At 33.7% G+C, this 13,106-nt stretch overlaps 2 protein-coding genes across 2 annotated transcripts; one reads left to right on the top strand and one right to left on the bottom strand.

The window, feature by feature from the left end:
- Positions 1-142: 142 nt before the first annotated feature.
- On the bottom strand, positions 143-3,165 carry LOC107022976 (cytochrome P450 734A1-like). Its single transcript, XM_015223532.2, has 5 exons — positions 2,898-3,165; positions 2,114-2,337; positions 1,771-2,015; positions 878-1,262; positions 143-782 (listed from the first exon to the last, which is right to left on the bottom strand). Exons 1-5 carry the CDS (start codon positions 3,163-3,165, stop codon positions 357-359), a joined length of 1,548 nt encoding a protein of 515 aa, XP_015079018.1. The 3' UTR covers positions 143-356.
- Positions 3,166-4,040: 875 nt separating this feature from the next.
- On the top strand, positions 4,041-9,990 carry LOC107023559 (cytochrome c1-1, heme protein, mitochondrial). Its single transcript, XM_015224284.2, has 9 exons — positions 4,041-4,205; positions 4,290-4,322; positions 4,417-4,502; positions 7,446-7,633; positions 7,980-8,259; positions 8,329-8,400; positions 8,962-9,078; positions 9,163-9,228; positions 9,533-9,990. Exons 1-9 carry the CDS (start codon positions 4,202-4,204, stop codon positions 9,647-9,649), a joined length of 963 nt encoding a protein of 320 aa, XP_015079770.1. The 5' UTR covers positions 4,041-4,201; the 3' UTR covers positions 9,650-9,990.
- The last annotated feature ends 3,116 nt before the right edge of the window (positions 9,991-13,106 follow it).

Below are 13,106 nucleotides of genomic sequence, written 5' to 3'. Positions count from 1 at the left end.
CCGAAAACTATAAAATTCAATTAAAGTTGAATGCTAAAATTTTCTAAACAAACTAAAAAATTTAAGTGAGAGAAATGTATTAAAATAAAATAAATAATTCAAATCACAATAATTAACAACTTAAATATATTCATTCCTCCATTCATAATCAAATAATTCAAACAACTAGGCAATTTAGACTCAATTTATTATCAAAGACCTTTATTCTCATTTCTAATGATTGACCTAATAACAAGTCTCACTAAATTTAATCAAGGGCATCATCAACATTTATCCGACAACAAAACATACATGATCATAAAGAAAATAATCCATGGATAGAACAAGAATTTGTTCATAAGTACTAACATATTAGACTACAATTTCTTGAAAATGATTGGAGCTCCATATTGTGGAGATAGAAATATATGAATAGTAGGAGCATGTTGGTAAGTTGGAGCAAGTTGAAACGAGAAACGCATCAACATCATAGCTATGGCTAATTTAGCTTGTATGATAGCTAAATTTTGTCCAATGCAGTGGCGAACGCCTAAGCCGAAAGGCATGAAGGCTATGGGGCTTTTCGCTGCTTGAGCGACGCCGCGCGCAAATCTTCCAGGATTAAATTCATTCACATCGTCTCCCCATAGTTCTGCATCATGATGGATTCCTATAGTTGGAATAAGTAGCTCTGTCCCTTTAGGCAAATTCAAGTTCCCCAATTTCGTGTCGATTTTGGCACGTCGGAGTATTGCAGCAAGAGGTGGATAGAGCCGGAGGGATTCGTTCAGGATCATACCAACCTGACATTACAAAAATCGAACCATATGAATAATTATAAGTGAACATCTAATACGAACTCATATAACTTTAGGGTTGAATTAATTAATGTACTTACTATTTTAAGTTTTGCGATATCGTCCTTAGATGGGGTGTCACGTGCTCCACAGACGTTGAAAACCTCATCACGTGCAAGTTGTTGCCAGTGTGGATTCATGGCTAGTAGAATGGTTGTCCATGTCAGCAAATTTGAGGTTGTATATTTGCCAGCTAAGAACATGGTTTTGCATTCTTCTACAATGTCATCAACTTTGACAGCAGTACTATTTGAATTATTATTACTACTAGCTTTGATCATTACTTCCAACATATCCTTTGGACCTTCCAGCTCCGATTGATCAAACTCTAAACTCTTTTTCCTATGTTCAATTAGCTTCATCAATGAATTTCTAACGTCTTTGTCCAATTTCCAAGAAATTATGTTCTTCTTAGTAGGCAAGAACCTGTCAAAATATAAAGAAATAGGAGTAACACCTTTGGAAATGTTTTGAAATTGACTACATATTTAAATTTAATGTTGTCCGTATATCTAAGGCAAAGGGATTCTCGTCCTTTATAGATGTGGATTTATTATTTTATTCACCTTAGCTTGTTGGATAACGTTACCATCCTGCCTATGAAAAGATGCACAAGGGGGTTGAGTGGTTCGGATTAGAGTCATGATCGAATATGATGTTTGTGTGGTGGACTAAGTTTACAATTAGTTATAAGTTTTGGAATAATGGTAAAAATGTGATCGTAACACACCTCCTCTTGCCTAGAAAGGATATTCTTCAATTTATAAGGGCCCATATTGGATCGAGTCTGACTCTAATACCTATTTTTTTTAAAAAAAGCCATTAGGCCTAACTTACACATTAGAAACTAGCTCGGATCAAAGTAAAATGATTGTGCAAGTCTTATAAGTAGGCCAAAGTTCTTGTCTTAATTTCAGGATGGAAGAGTATGTACCTAAATGCGGGAATGAAAAGTTGATGAAAAGCATTAGTGGCATAAGCCAATAGTTGTGCTTGCAACTCGAAGATGGCTTTTCCATCTTCATAGCTGCTTCCAAACACCGTATGTGTAACCACCTCTTCAGACAAGCTCAAAAACCATTTTGAAACTTCTATTTCCACCTTGCCATCCTTGCACATTTTTGATGACCATTTGTTCAACATATCCTTCATGCTCTTCCCCATCATAGGAATCATCAGCTGTTTAATTTTTTTTTTAAAAAATAATTATACGTCAGTCAGCGTAAACAAGTTAAACTTATTTCGAGAAGAAAGATAGTCCAAACATAACTACTTGCCTTGAGATTTTGTGAGTAAAATATTTGAGTTAATATCTTTCTATGGTGTGCCCATTTTTCTCCTCTGAGATTGGGCAAACCGTCTCCTTCGAGGTTCTTGGCGGATGGAGGAGTTTCAATTTTCTCAAAGTTGTCCGATTTTACAAGCAACATATCCCTAATAAGCGTTGGATCTGAGATGGACACACGAACTGTTGCCCCAAACCACACAACAAATGTTGCACCTGTGCCCAATAAATAATATTAGAGCTTGCTTTGTAGGATTTAAGTTACTACACCATCAATCTTATAACATGTTATTCTAGGTTATATTCACAATTATGTTTATGTTAAACATTTAAGTTTTATATATACATATCGTCATATCATCAATTTTTATATGTTGTAGCAGATAATCTGTCTTGCATCAACTCGTATGATATACTATAGTTATCTAGCTACAATCATCTGATCATGCTAGAATTATTCGCACACATAGTCAATGCATATTCTAAAACTCAATTTACTACAAATATAAATTTAAATTCAAGCGCAAGCCATTATATAATAGACAGAAAATAGGTATGTATAGAAGTGATGCGATTAGATTTTATGTTATATAAACTAGGCTACGCTAAGATTTAATTTGCAATTAAACGCTAAACACCCCTTATGCATAACCTAGCTATTGTTCTTAGCCAGCTCAATCAGATCCAAATTAAATAGTGACACAAGAATGTAAAATTATTAAGCATATACCATATAATCAAAAGAAAATTTAGAGTAAGTAGCTAGTGATTAGTACCATATATATTCTTCCAATGATGGTAGAAAGAAAAGACTCTAGGAACAATGTCATGGGATAAAGAGAAGTGCTGAGAAGAAGGAAGTTGTAAATCAGCAATTTCTTTAAGATTTCCCAACAAAAAATTATATTTAGGACCCCTAATCCCTTGCTTCAAAAAATGATTTTGAATTCTCCTTGGTCTAAAATAAAGATTAATCACCACTTTCTGAACAATTAACAAAACAAACCAAAATATAATAAGATAACATAACCAGTAATCTTCCATATGCACCACTAATCAATAATAATTTCCTCTAATTCTAGCAGAAATATGGCTCCCTATATTTTGTTTATAAGAGTATTGAGGTGAATTGGTCCATTTATATATATTTGTTGATTAATATGTATGTCCCATTTGTACTTTGTAATTAAAAAAAATATTATCTTAATAAGGAAATATAATAAATGGTTCACTGATAGTATCTCAGAATTCTAATAAGATCTTGGTATAAGGTAATTAATTCAATATATATCTTATTAAGGATGGCTTGATTTACTTAAAACTTTGGAATGTAGAAATAATTGAGGGCTTGGAAAGATTTGGTGTTTAGGAAAAAAAATTGCTCATTTGACTATATAAATGGTTTATGATGAGTAAAATAATTTTTCCATTAATAAAATTGGTCAAATACATAGACAGCTCCTTTGACTTGTCCTCAATTTTCATTTTGACATATATTCTACCTCTTAACTTTCTTTCATTTTAATTAATTTAATTCCATTTTTTAAAAAATGTATCATTCAAATACACAATGCTGATTTTTATTTTTTTATTAATATTTATGTTCTTTATTTATAATATTGTATTTTAGAAATCGATGTATATTCGTTAGTTTTTGTACAAATAAAAAATAAATGAATAAATATTAATTTTTCTAGTTTTTTTAGAAAATATCCTCATATTTTTTGCGTGATAAATAACTAATGATTTTTTTCTTTATTGACACGTCGATTTTACCTATGTCTTTTAGAAAAATGGTTATTATATAGAATCGTAATTAAATAATTTTTTAAAATGTATATAACTTTTTTAATAATAAAATTACACGAATTATGCGAAAATCGAATTTGACCCGAAAATTGGCGACCCGACTTGAAGAGTGGATCAATTTCTGGCCCTTCATTTCTCAAAGGCCATGAACTAGACGACCCTCTTCTCGCGCACACGAACAAAATCGTCTCGAACAGTTCAGTCATCGCGGACGCACGCTACGTTCTTCTGCCATCCACTACTCACCGGCGCAACATCCTCTCTGTGGATCATGAGTAATATTTTCTGGAAATTCTAATCTCGATTTGGATTTCATTGATGCCGATGCAAACATGAGCTAAATGTTTTCACTTTTGCAGGTTTAGGGAAGAAGATCAGAATAGGATTTGATGGTATGAGCTTAAATCTCAGCATCGGTGTCGAATTCATTAGCATTTCCTTTCATTCATGTGTTATATTAGAAGGTTTTTTCTTTGCTAAATTCAGGATTTGGAAGAATCAATCGGTTTATTACGAGAGGAGCTGCCCAGAGGAATGACTCGAAGCTTTACAGTAGAAATGATGCACTGAAGGTATCAATTTTTAGGATATTTTTATTGCATTGTTGGCAGAGTTAAATTGCATGAGTGATTTGTTGTGTCTTTGTTCTATTGATGAACTATAAAGCTCTGTTTGTTTGATTTGAAACTTTGGGTCATCTCAAGTTATTTCGCTTAAAAATCAGACACATGTGATATCTTCTCTTTTCTATTTTATGTGACAATGTTTGACTGGACTCGTAGTTTAAAATGTTAATTTGATTTTATATTACATTAGCGATAGCGGAGGAGAATATTATTTGATAGTTGAGAAAGTTAATTTAAACACTAGATATGTAAAACATATAATTAGAGTTAAAAACTGAATAGCTAATTGAATTTGAATAATTGAAAGTTGTGAAATCGAATATAAATGGAATGTTATCCATTTTGTGGCATCAGCAAATGGAAAGAGTGCTATAAAAGAGTTTGAAATGGAAGGACAAAAATTGCTTCAGCATAAAGCAGGTCCCATAGGAGCAATGGAATCGGCTCCAATTCTTATTTGAATTTAGATAGTCGTACTAAAATTAATGCTACATACAGTACAACATCTCCTTGGTTATGATTAAAATTGTAAGTGCTTCTCAATTGACAAGAACTAAAAACTTCGTGCTAAAGATAGGACGAGTTGGTAAATGTGTAGCTTATACCATCCATCATGCTTTTCTAACCTTGCAATGTGATGTGTTTTTTCCAAATTAAGAGGCTACTGAACAATCTAATGTGTTTTTGCAGAGGAGCATTTCCTTCAATAGTCTCTTTTTAGTTTTACTATTTGGACCTGGTAATGAAATAGAGTTGTTCACAAGTGTTCATATAAAACTTTAAACAGGTGTAAATTAGCTTCCAAGAAAGTTTGTTCTAGAGTAGACTTGGCTTTGTTTTCCTTCATTCTCTGTCTCTTTTTTTTTTAGCATATGAATCCACCAGATGATCATGCTGTGCAAGGGCTTAATTCCAGGTCAAAATAACCTGATTGCTTTGCCTTTACCAAAGCCAGAAAGTCATATAATGAAATGCTTCTTTTCTTAGAACATAAAATCAATTGATTGGGATCATTTTGTCCATTCTACTACAAACAATTCCTTTATCATTTTGTAGTCCAAAGACTGCAAAACATTCTAATAGTTTATTAGTGTATTTGAGGTGAGAATACTTCATCTTGGTATCAATTTTCACTGAATAGCCCTTGCTTTCATTTCAAAAATGGTAAAGAATATAGAGGATTATCTTGTTGAGGGAGGGGTAAAATGGGTTGGGGAGTTGAGGTGGCATGCCACGTGATGTCTACCTCATCAAAATGTCAGTGTCACATGGTATTGTGTGTCCACCTTGGACAATCATAACGGAGGAGGGTATACTTGAATCATATAGATAAAGGGGGTACGGATAATATAACGTAGGTAAAACTGATCTTTTCACATTGTAAAGGGGCAAATTTGATCACTTTTCCTAAAACAAAAGTGGAAAATAAGTAATGATAATAATGACAACAACAAGTCAGGAACTCATTCTCACAAGTAGATATCACCTATATGAATCTTTTTCTTCCATTATGCCCTATCTTTAGCTAAGTTCACATTGATGTCAAAGATTTGAAGGTCTTTTAAGACAACTTTCCAAGTTATATTAGTCCTAGTAAGCACGTTTCATGCCTAATAAGTAATAACCGCTGCCTCTATAGGTCAATCTAGGCCATGTCCACACCATCTCAAGTGGCTTTCTCACTTGTTATCCTCAATGTGTGCTACTTCCACCTTTTGATTAATATAATTATTTTTAATTTGGTCTAATTTTGTATGACCATACATCCATGTTAGCTTCCACATCTCTACAATACTATCTTGTGGAAATGTTGGACTTTAGCAACCCAACATTCATTACCATATGACATTGTATTTCTCAGTCATATGAGGAGAAAAAATGAATCATTCGAGAAAAGTTCTCATAAGGTGAAGTTTGGAAATAGAACAATTTCTTCTGTCATGTATCCTCGATTAAATGATATGTTCCAATTCTCAATTCTAATAGTTAGCTAAAGGTTATGTATTATAGGTCAATACTACTCTACTAGCTCTAATAGACAGCAAAGGAGAAGACACACTACATGTAGGAATCAACCAAACACAAACATTGTTCTTTTCTTTCTTTTAGGTGGATCTATCACAAGAATGGAAGAAGGCTAGCATTGGCCTCATTTCCCCTCCCATATATTAATATGACTTGTATTGCGAATTAGGATTCTTTAATTCCAACACAATAACAACAACAACTATGCCACAGCACTGAATGTTGGGGAGGATGGCAGTAGTTGTCTCTCCAACTACACTTCTTTATTTCAACAATGAAGAATAAAGATGCAAAACAGGAGATACTTGGAGGTCTCATTGAAGCCTCCTTTGCATTTATGGTATTCCAATGTATCTGCATTTTCCTGAGAAGTGTCATATAACTGAACCTCTCATAATTTTTTTTCTAATTTAAACTGGTGGGGTTTTAGATAGTGTGATGTACCATATAATTGCGTCATATACTTGAATTTGCTTTTGACTGTGCCAATATATACTTTATGTCATATATTGCAACAATAGTATCTTTCAAGTGAGCAATTGCTCATCTACAAGGATATCAATTCCATGCATTTTTTGAAACTGGTTGTGCTTACTGTAGCAAACGAAAAAAATGAAGGCTTATTTATGATATAACACCACCAAAGAGATGAAACTCTTGCTTTTAGATCACGAGATGGATAAAATATTTCACAGTAACTTTTGTTCATTTGATTTTCATTTCGTTGAACAATTCTTTGCTTAAGTTGTGATTGGAAGCTATAGTGGTGTTCTGGTGAATCATTAACATTTGCATTGAATGCCTTATTAAATCACATAGAATAATTTTCAGCTGGTCAAACTATTTCTATTATTTATTTTGAAGCATGGGCTGGATGGACTTGGATCTGCTGGCTCAAATTCTTTCAAAGCACTTGCAGCCATTGGTGCTGGAGTGTCTGGGCTCCTTAGCTTTGCAACAATTGCTTATTCTGATGAGGCAGAGCATGGACTAGAGTGTCCCAGCTATCCCTGGCCTCACGAAGGCATCCTCAGTTCTTATGACCATGCTTCGTAAGTACTTATGTGCGGCTACATATCGTTAAAGTTTCTTAGTTTGTATCCTCTTTTTATTGGTAGAGTTCTGGTTCATTAAGTTTTTTCTCTTAGTTATTATATATCATATGGAAATATTTGTCCACAGACAAGTAATTAGCCTGTGTTCTTACAGTATTTTCCCGTCTATCTTGATGGGTATAGGTGTAGTTGGTGTTCGTACTGAGTAGCCTTATTTTTGTGTCACTTACCGTCTAGAGAAGGGATATCAATTTTTTGCTTTTCAAACGCTATATTTACACTAGGTTTCAAAGAAGATGCAAAAACCAATTAGCTTGTGTGCCTCCATCTTTATTTAATACAGGATCCGTCGAGGTCACCAGGTTTACCAACAAGTTTGTGCGTCATGCCACTCAATGTCTCTAATCTCATATCGTGATCTTGTTGGGGTTGCATACACCGAGGAAGAGACCAAGGCCATGGCAGCAGAAATTGAGGTGGTTGATGGGCCTAATGACGAAGGTGAGATGTTTACCCGTCCTGGGAAGCTGAGTGATCGTTTCCCTCAGCCTTATGCAAATGAAGCAGCTGCAAGGTTTGCTAATGGAGGAGCCTATCCTCCTGATCTAAGTCTAATTACTAAGGTACTGGTTATCTTCTAAAGTTTGACAAACATATGAGATCTTCGTTGCCTGATCTATTCCACTTTTCAGGCTCGTCATAATGGTCAAAACTATGTTTTTGCTCTTCTAACTGGCTACCGCGACCCTCCTGCTGGTGTTTCGGTAATTCCTGTCTCAAGCTACTTTTGCTTTATGACTGTTTCTATTTTTGTTTGAATAGAAGAACTAGTAGATACAAACAGTTATGTATGAAAAAAAGATAGTGTGCACCCTTTGGGGTGGCCCAGTGGTTTGGGCTTGGGGCTTTCATGTTGGAGGTCTCAAGTTCGAAACCCTTGCCAGCGAAAGCAAGAGGTTTGTCTTCTGGGTCGAGCTCGACGCACCGGGCTTGCCTAGTGCGGGTTACCTCTCCTATGTGGCCTGCAAGTTATTGCATAGGAGCGGGGGTTTTACCCTGTGCGCACCCAAAGGGTCGGCTGCGGATTTCCCTTGTCAGCCAAAAAAGAAAACGATAGTATGCATCTGAAGATGTTGCTAGGAGATATTGGTACTGTCCAATTCCAGTTTAGTTGGTTGACCATGCTTTGTGACTGGGAAAAGCCTTGTCTTATTCAATAGTACGAAGAAGTAGAAGAATAAGCATTCCCTCTGTCTTTTGATACCAGTTTGTCAATAATTCTTCATTTCAGTAGAACTCATTTTTCTGGTCAACTATCATTATAGATTCGAGAAGGACTTCACTATAATCCTTACTTCCCTGGTGGAGCTATAGCAATGCCTAAAATGCTTAATGATGGAGCCGTTGAGTATGAGGACGGCATCCCTGCAACCGAGGCACAGGTAATGTATCTTTCCCTTTACCCCCTTATATCTGCTTTATGTTTTGAACCGTTTCCGTGGAAGTTATAATGTTTACACCGACAGATGGGAAAAGATGTTGTCTCATTCTTGTCATGGGCTGCTGAGCCAGAGATGGAAGAGAGAAAGCTGGTAAGTTGCAACTTCACCTTCCTCCATTCCCTGCATATATATCAATCTGTGTTTTGTTTATTAGTTTGTGGGCACCGTCTTTTCAAATTAAAGTTCTTCCAAAAGTGTCTCTATATATATGCTTCTGTCTTGCTGAATCCTGAAAGAATCGAACTTGTTGAGAGAATCCCACATAACACCAAGTTTAGTGTTCTACTATCACATTCTGAGTAGCTGATTTGCATGCATGTTGAATGTCAGTCGATCACCCCATAATTTACGCCATAATATATTCCCGACTCTTGACATATTTGAATTTCTACAGATGGGTTTCAAATGGATATTTGTTTTATCTCTCGCACTTCTCCAAGCAGCTTACTACCGTCGTTTGAGATGGTCTGTCCTGAAATCTCGTAAGTTGGTCCTTGATGTTGTCAATTGATCTCGAGGATTTCACGATGTACACTCTAAGCGTGCAAGGGCTTAGAGAATAATATTGCTAATCATTTTGTCCAATGATTCGAGTTTGCAGCGTTATACAATATAGTCTAGACTATAGACAATAGAGTGCAATTAGAACTGTCTCTCTGCAGGTATTCTTTTTGAGGGGTAAATAAATAACTACTCAACTATTTATGGTACTTTGTATCTTTCATACGAGAACTTTATGTTGGGACCTGACGTTGGAATGTTCAACATCCGTTCCTTCTCTTCTCTTTTGTTGTTAAAACGATGAAAAAGTCTCACGTCGGATATTAATGAGATGAGTGGTCTCTTTGACAATCTTTCTCCCTTTGAGCCTAGCTTGGGTTCTCATTTTTTCTAGTAGTTCTTAACTATTTTGAATGTGTAAAACAATAACGTATCTTACTCAATACTTTTTAAAAGATTTTGAATGTAATACAATCTTGTAAATTTTAAAAATAAGTCAATCTGTAGTATGATTCGATCAATTAAGTCGATTTTAAAAAATCATTAATATCCCTAAAAAACAGCTCATGGGATGAGACATTGATAGTTCACAAGTCAAGAGAACGTTTAGTTTACCATAAATGTTGGATAAGACGTATAACTTAACAAAAGACGAACAAACTTGGGACACTAAAAAAAATAAATATGTGCTATTACCTGCAGAGAAAATTAGGCTTGTGCAACTTTTAAGACTAAATTTGTGATAGACTTTTGCAGAGAGAAATTGCAGACAGTAAATAAAAGAAAAGTTTTGGATGAAGTTGTGACTGGAACTTTATAGAATATTTGTATTTAAAGACTCAAAGGAACATGATAGAATGCTAAAATAATGACAATAAAATAATAGTGAATCATTGTCCTATTGCAATCATCAAAGATCTAAAGATTAGCATGTGTGTGTGTGTGTCCGTCTCTTGATGGGTATGTATTGGAAGTTTTTACAAGTACAATTATTGGTAACGTAAAAGTATTACTATTAGAAAAATAAATATTTTTTTAATGAATTGGAAAATACACGATGAGAAATAGATTATTATCGAGAATAGTCATTAAATATTTTTTCTTTTTTCACTTATTCAATTTAAAAAGTAGTATTTTGTTTAGTAGCATACGTAAATTGCAAATTGGCGTAGCAGATTGTATAGGACACAAATGAACTTTCTTGCTAGGTTGTAAAACAAGACACTTTCTTATACACATTTCACGGTACAAAGCAACTTTCACGGTTAAACAAATATATATATTAGTTAATTGGTTAATATATCTATAGTTTGTATTAGTTATCATTCACAACTTACTTTTAGCTATAATTACATTTCTCTGTTTGGCCTTACCTCTCTCTCTCGAATCTCCCTTGCCTCTGTCCTCTTTATCTGATGGCTAAAGATACATAATTCAAACATAAAATAATAAGTTGAGTTACATTAAACGAAAATCATGACCCTACACCCCATACCATACAAATTAAAAAGATAAATTACTTACATGGTACACATGCATGTTACAACCTTGCTTCATTGTCCATTCATCATGACTAATTGCATGTTCTTCTCATTAAACATTTTCGAATTATTGTGTATCAACCGACCACTAAGGAGCTGCCAAAACCCCTTTGAATGAAAAGACAAATAAATTAAGGATGCACTGAGTTCCACATGGGATTGCTTTTTCAGTACCAGATCTTCAATGTCTTATATTCCCAATTGCCTACTATCACGTTGTTCTGTTTTTTTTTTTCACAATATGTCAATTTATTTATATAGTATGGTTTTATGGTTATTTTTACAACATTATCATTTCTTGAATTGAAGATTACTATAAGATCTTGGACAATATTCAACCACCAACATTATCCTGCCACAACCATGTGCCTATGGCCAGGTTAACATCTTCAGCTAACTTCGTCGGCTGTAAATTTTATCATATCTAATTGAATATATCATATCAAACAAATGAGACGGACGGAATGTATCGATAACACCTTAAATTTATCAGTTAATTTAATTTTAGATAGTCAAAGTATAAATAATTTTAAGCACGTGAACATATGATGATACGTGTTTTTAAAGTCCGCCTCGAATTTCAAGACTTAATTAACTACCAAACTAGAGTTTGATAGGGCTAAAGGGAATTCCTAGTGGTGCGGTGAAATTGCATAGAGGTTGGAATGAACAGTAACGGTAAAAATACTCTGTTGGAATGTCATTGTGCGACGAAGTAATTAGGAAAAAGAATGAGATTATGAGTGTGTTTGGTACGAAGGAAAACATTTTCTCGAAAATGTTTTCCAATTTTCTCATGTTTGGTTGGGGCAAAAGTTTTGGAATATGTTTTCTAAATTAACTCATTTTCCTCAAAATTAAGGAAAATGACTTCCCTTCAAAAATTAAAGAAAACATTTTCCAAAGATCTTCTCCAATTTCAAATTACATTTTTTTTTGGGGAAAAACATCAATTTCTAAAAAAATTAAAATATTTTCAATTTCAAAATTTTATTTTTTCATCCGATCCCTGACCACCCTCCCCCCTAGCCCCCCTTTCTCCCCCAAAAAAATTCATTTTGCTTTTCAAAAATACTATCAACTTCAATTTTTTATTTTTTCACTCCTATCCCCTCCTCCTGCCTCCCCTCACTACCCCCACTCCCACCACCCCACCCAAAAAAAATTGTTTTTTAAAAATATTTTCAATTTCATAAATTATTTTCTACTCTAGTAAAAATAAAAGATGTTCCTCAAAAATATTTTTTATTCATAAATTAAACACTAAAAATCATTTCCGAAAAATATTTTCTACTCACCAACCAAACATGAGAAAATAAGTCCAAAATCTACTTATTTTCCAGGAAAACATTTTCTAGGATAACATTTTCCATGGAAAACATTTTCCTTCATACCAAACACACCCTATATGCCCCAGTATTCCTATGAACACTAGGCGTTTTGTGTATTGACATATGCGCGATAAGTATTAAGTTATTTATTTCAAGCGTCTAGTTCGTAAATAAGTTAACTACATAAAATAAGTCAGTTCCTTTATTTATACATAACTTTAATTGGAGTAGACATGAATTTTAGAACTTATTAAGATTAATGTGTATAAGTAAAAAAGCTGATATAATTTAAATAATTAATTTATCAACATAATAAATCTTTATGCAAAAAGATATATATAGAAAATTTAAATAGAAAGTATATGATGAAAATATATTATCAGATGATTAGATAATCACCAAAACAAGTTGTACTTGACATAAAAACGCATGGGTATTCTCATAATCAATTCATTTAATTTCCATGTTTTCAGATTAATATTTCTAATTGTTAATGGATCTGTGACTAATAAATTTAGCTTAATCAAAAGAGAAAATTAAATGACCATTCTCATATATATATATATATATATATATATATATATATATATATATA

Source organism: Solanum pennellii, chromosome 6 (genome assembly GCF_001406875.1).
Source record: "Solanum pennellii chromosome 6, SPENNV200".
NCBI classification, from domain to species: Eukaryota; Viridiplantae; Streptophyta; class Magnoliopsida; order Solanales; family Solanaceae; genus Solanum; species Solanum pennellii.
This window is presented reverse-complemented; position numbering and strand designations above follow the sequence as displayed.

Excerpts from the sequence above, each read along its gene's own strand:
- LOC107022976 (XM_015223532.2), bottom strand. The coding sequence starts at position 3,165 with ATGGAAGATTACTGGTTATGTTATCTTATTATATTTTGGTTTGTTTTG. Across the intron at positions 2,016-2,113 it reads TTTACTCACAAAATCTCAAG|CTGATGATTCCTATGATGGG; the intron begins GCAAGTAGTTAT and ends AAAATTAAACAG. Across the intron at positions 783-877 it reads ATATCGCAAAACTTAAAATA|GTTGGTATGATCCTGAACGA; the intron begins GTAAGTACATTA and ends TTGTAATGTCAG.
- LOC107023559 (XM_015224284.2), top strand. Across the intron at positions 4,323-4,416 it reads GATCAGAATAGGATTTGATG|GATTTGGAAGAATCAATCGG; the intron begins GTATGAGCTTAA and ends TGCTAAATTCAG. Across the intron at positions 8,260-8,328 it reads ATCTAAGTCTAATTACTAAG|GCTCGTCATAATGGTCAAAA; the intron begins GTACTGGTTATC and ends TCCACTTTTCAG.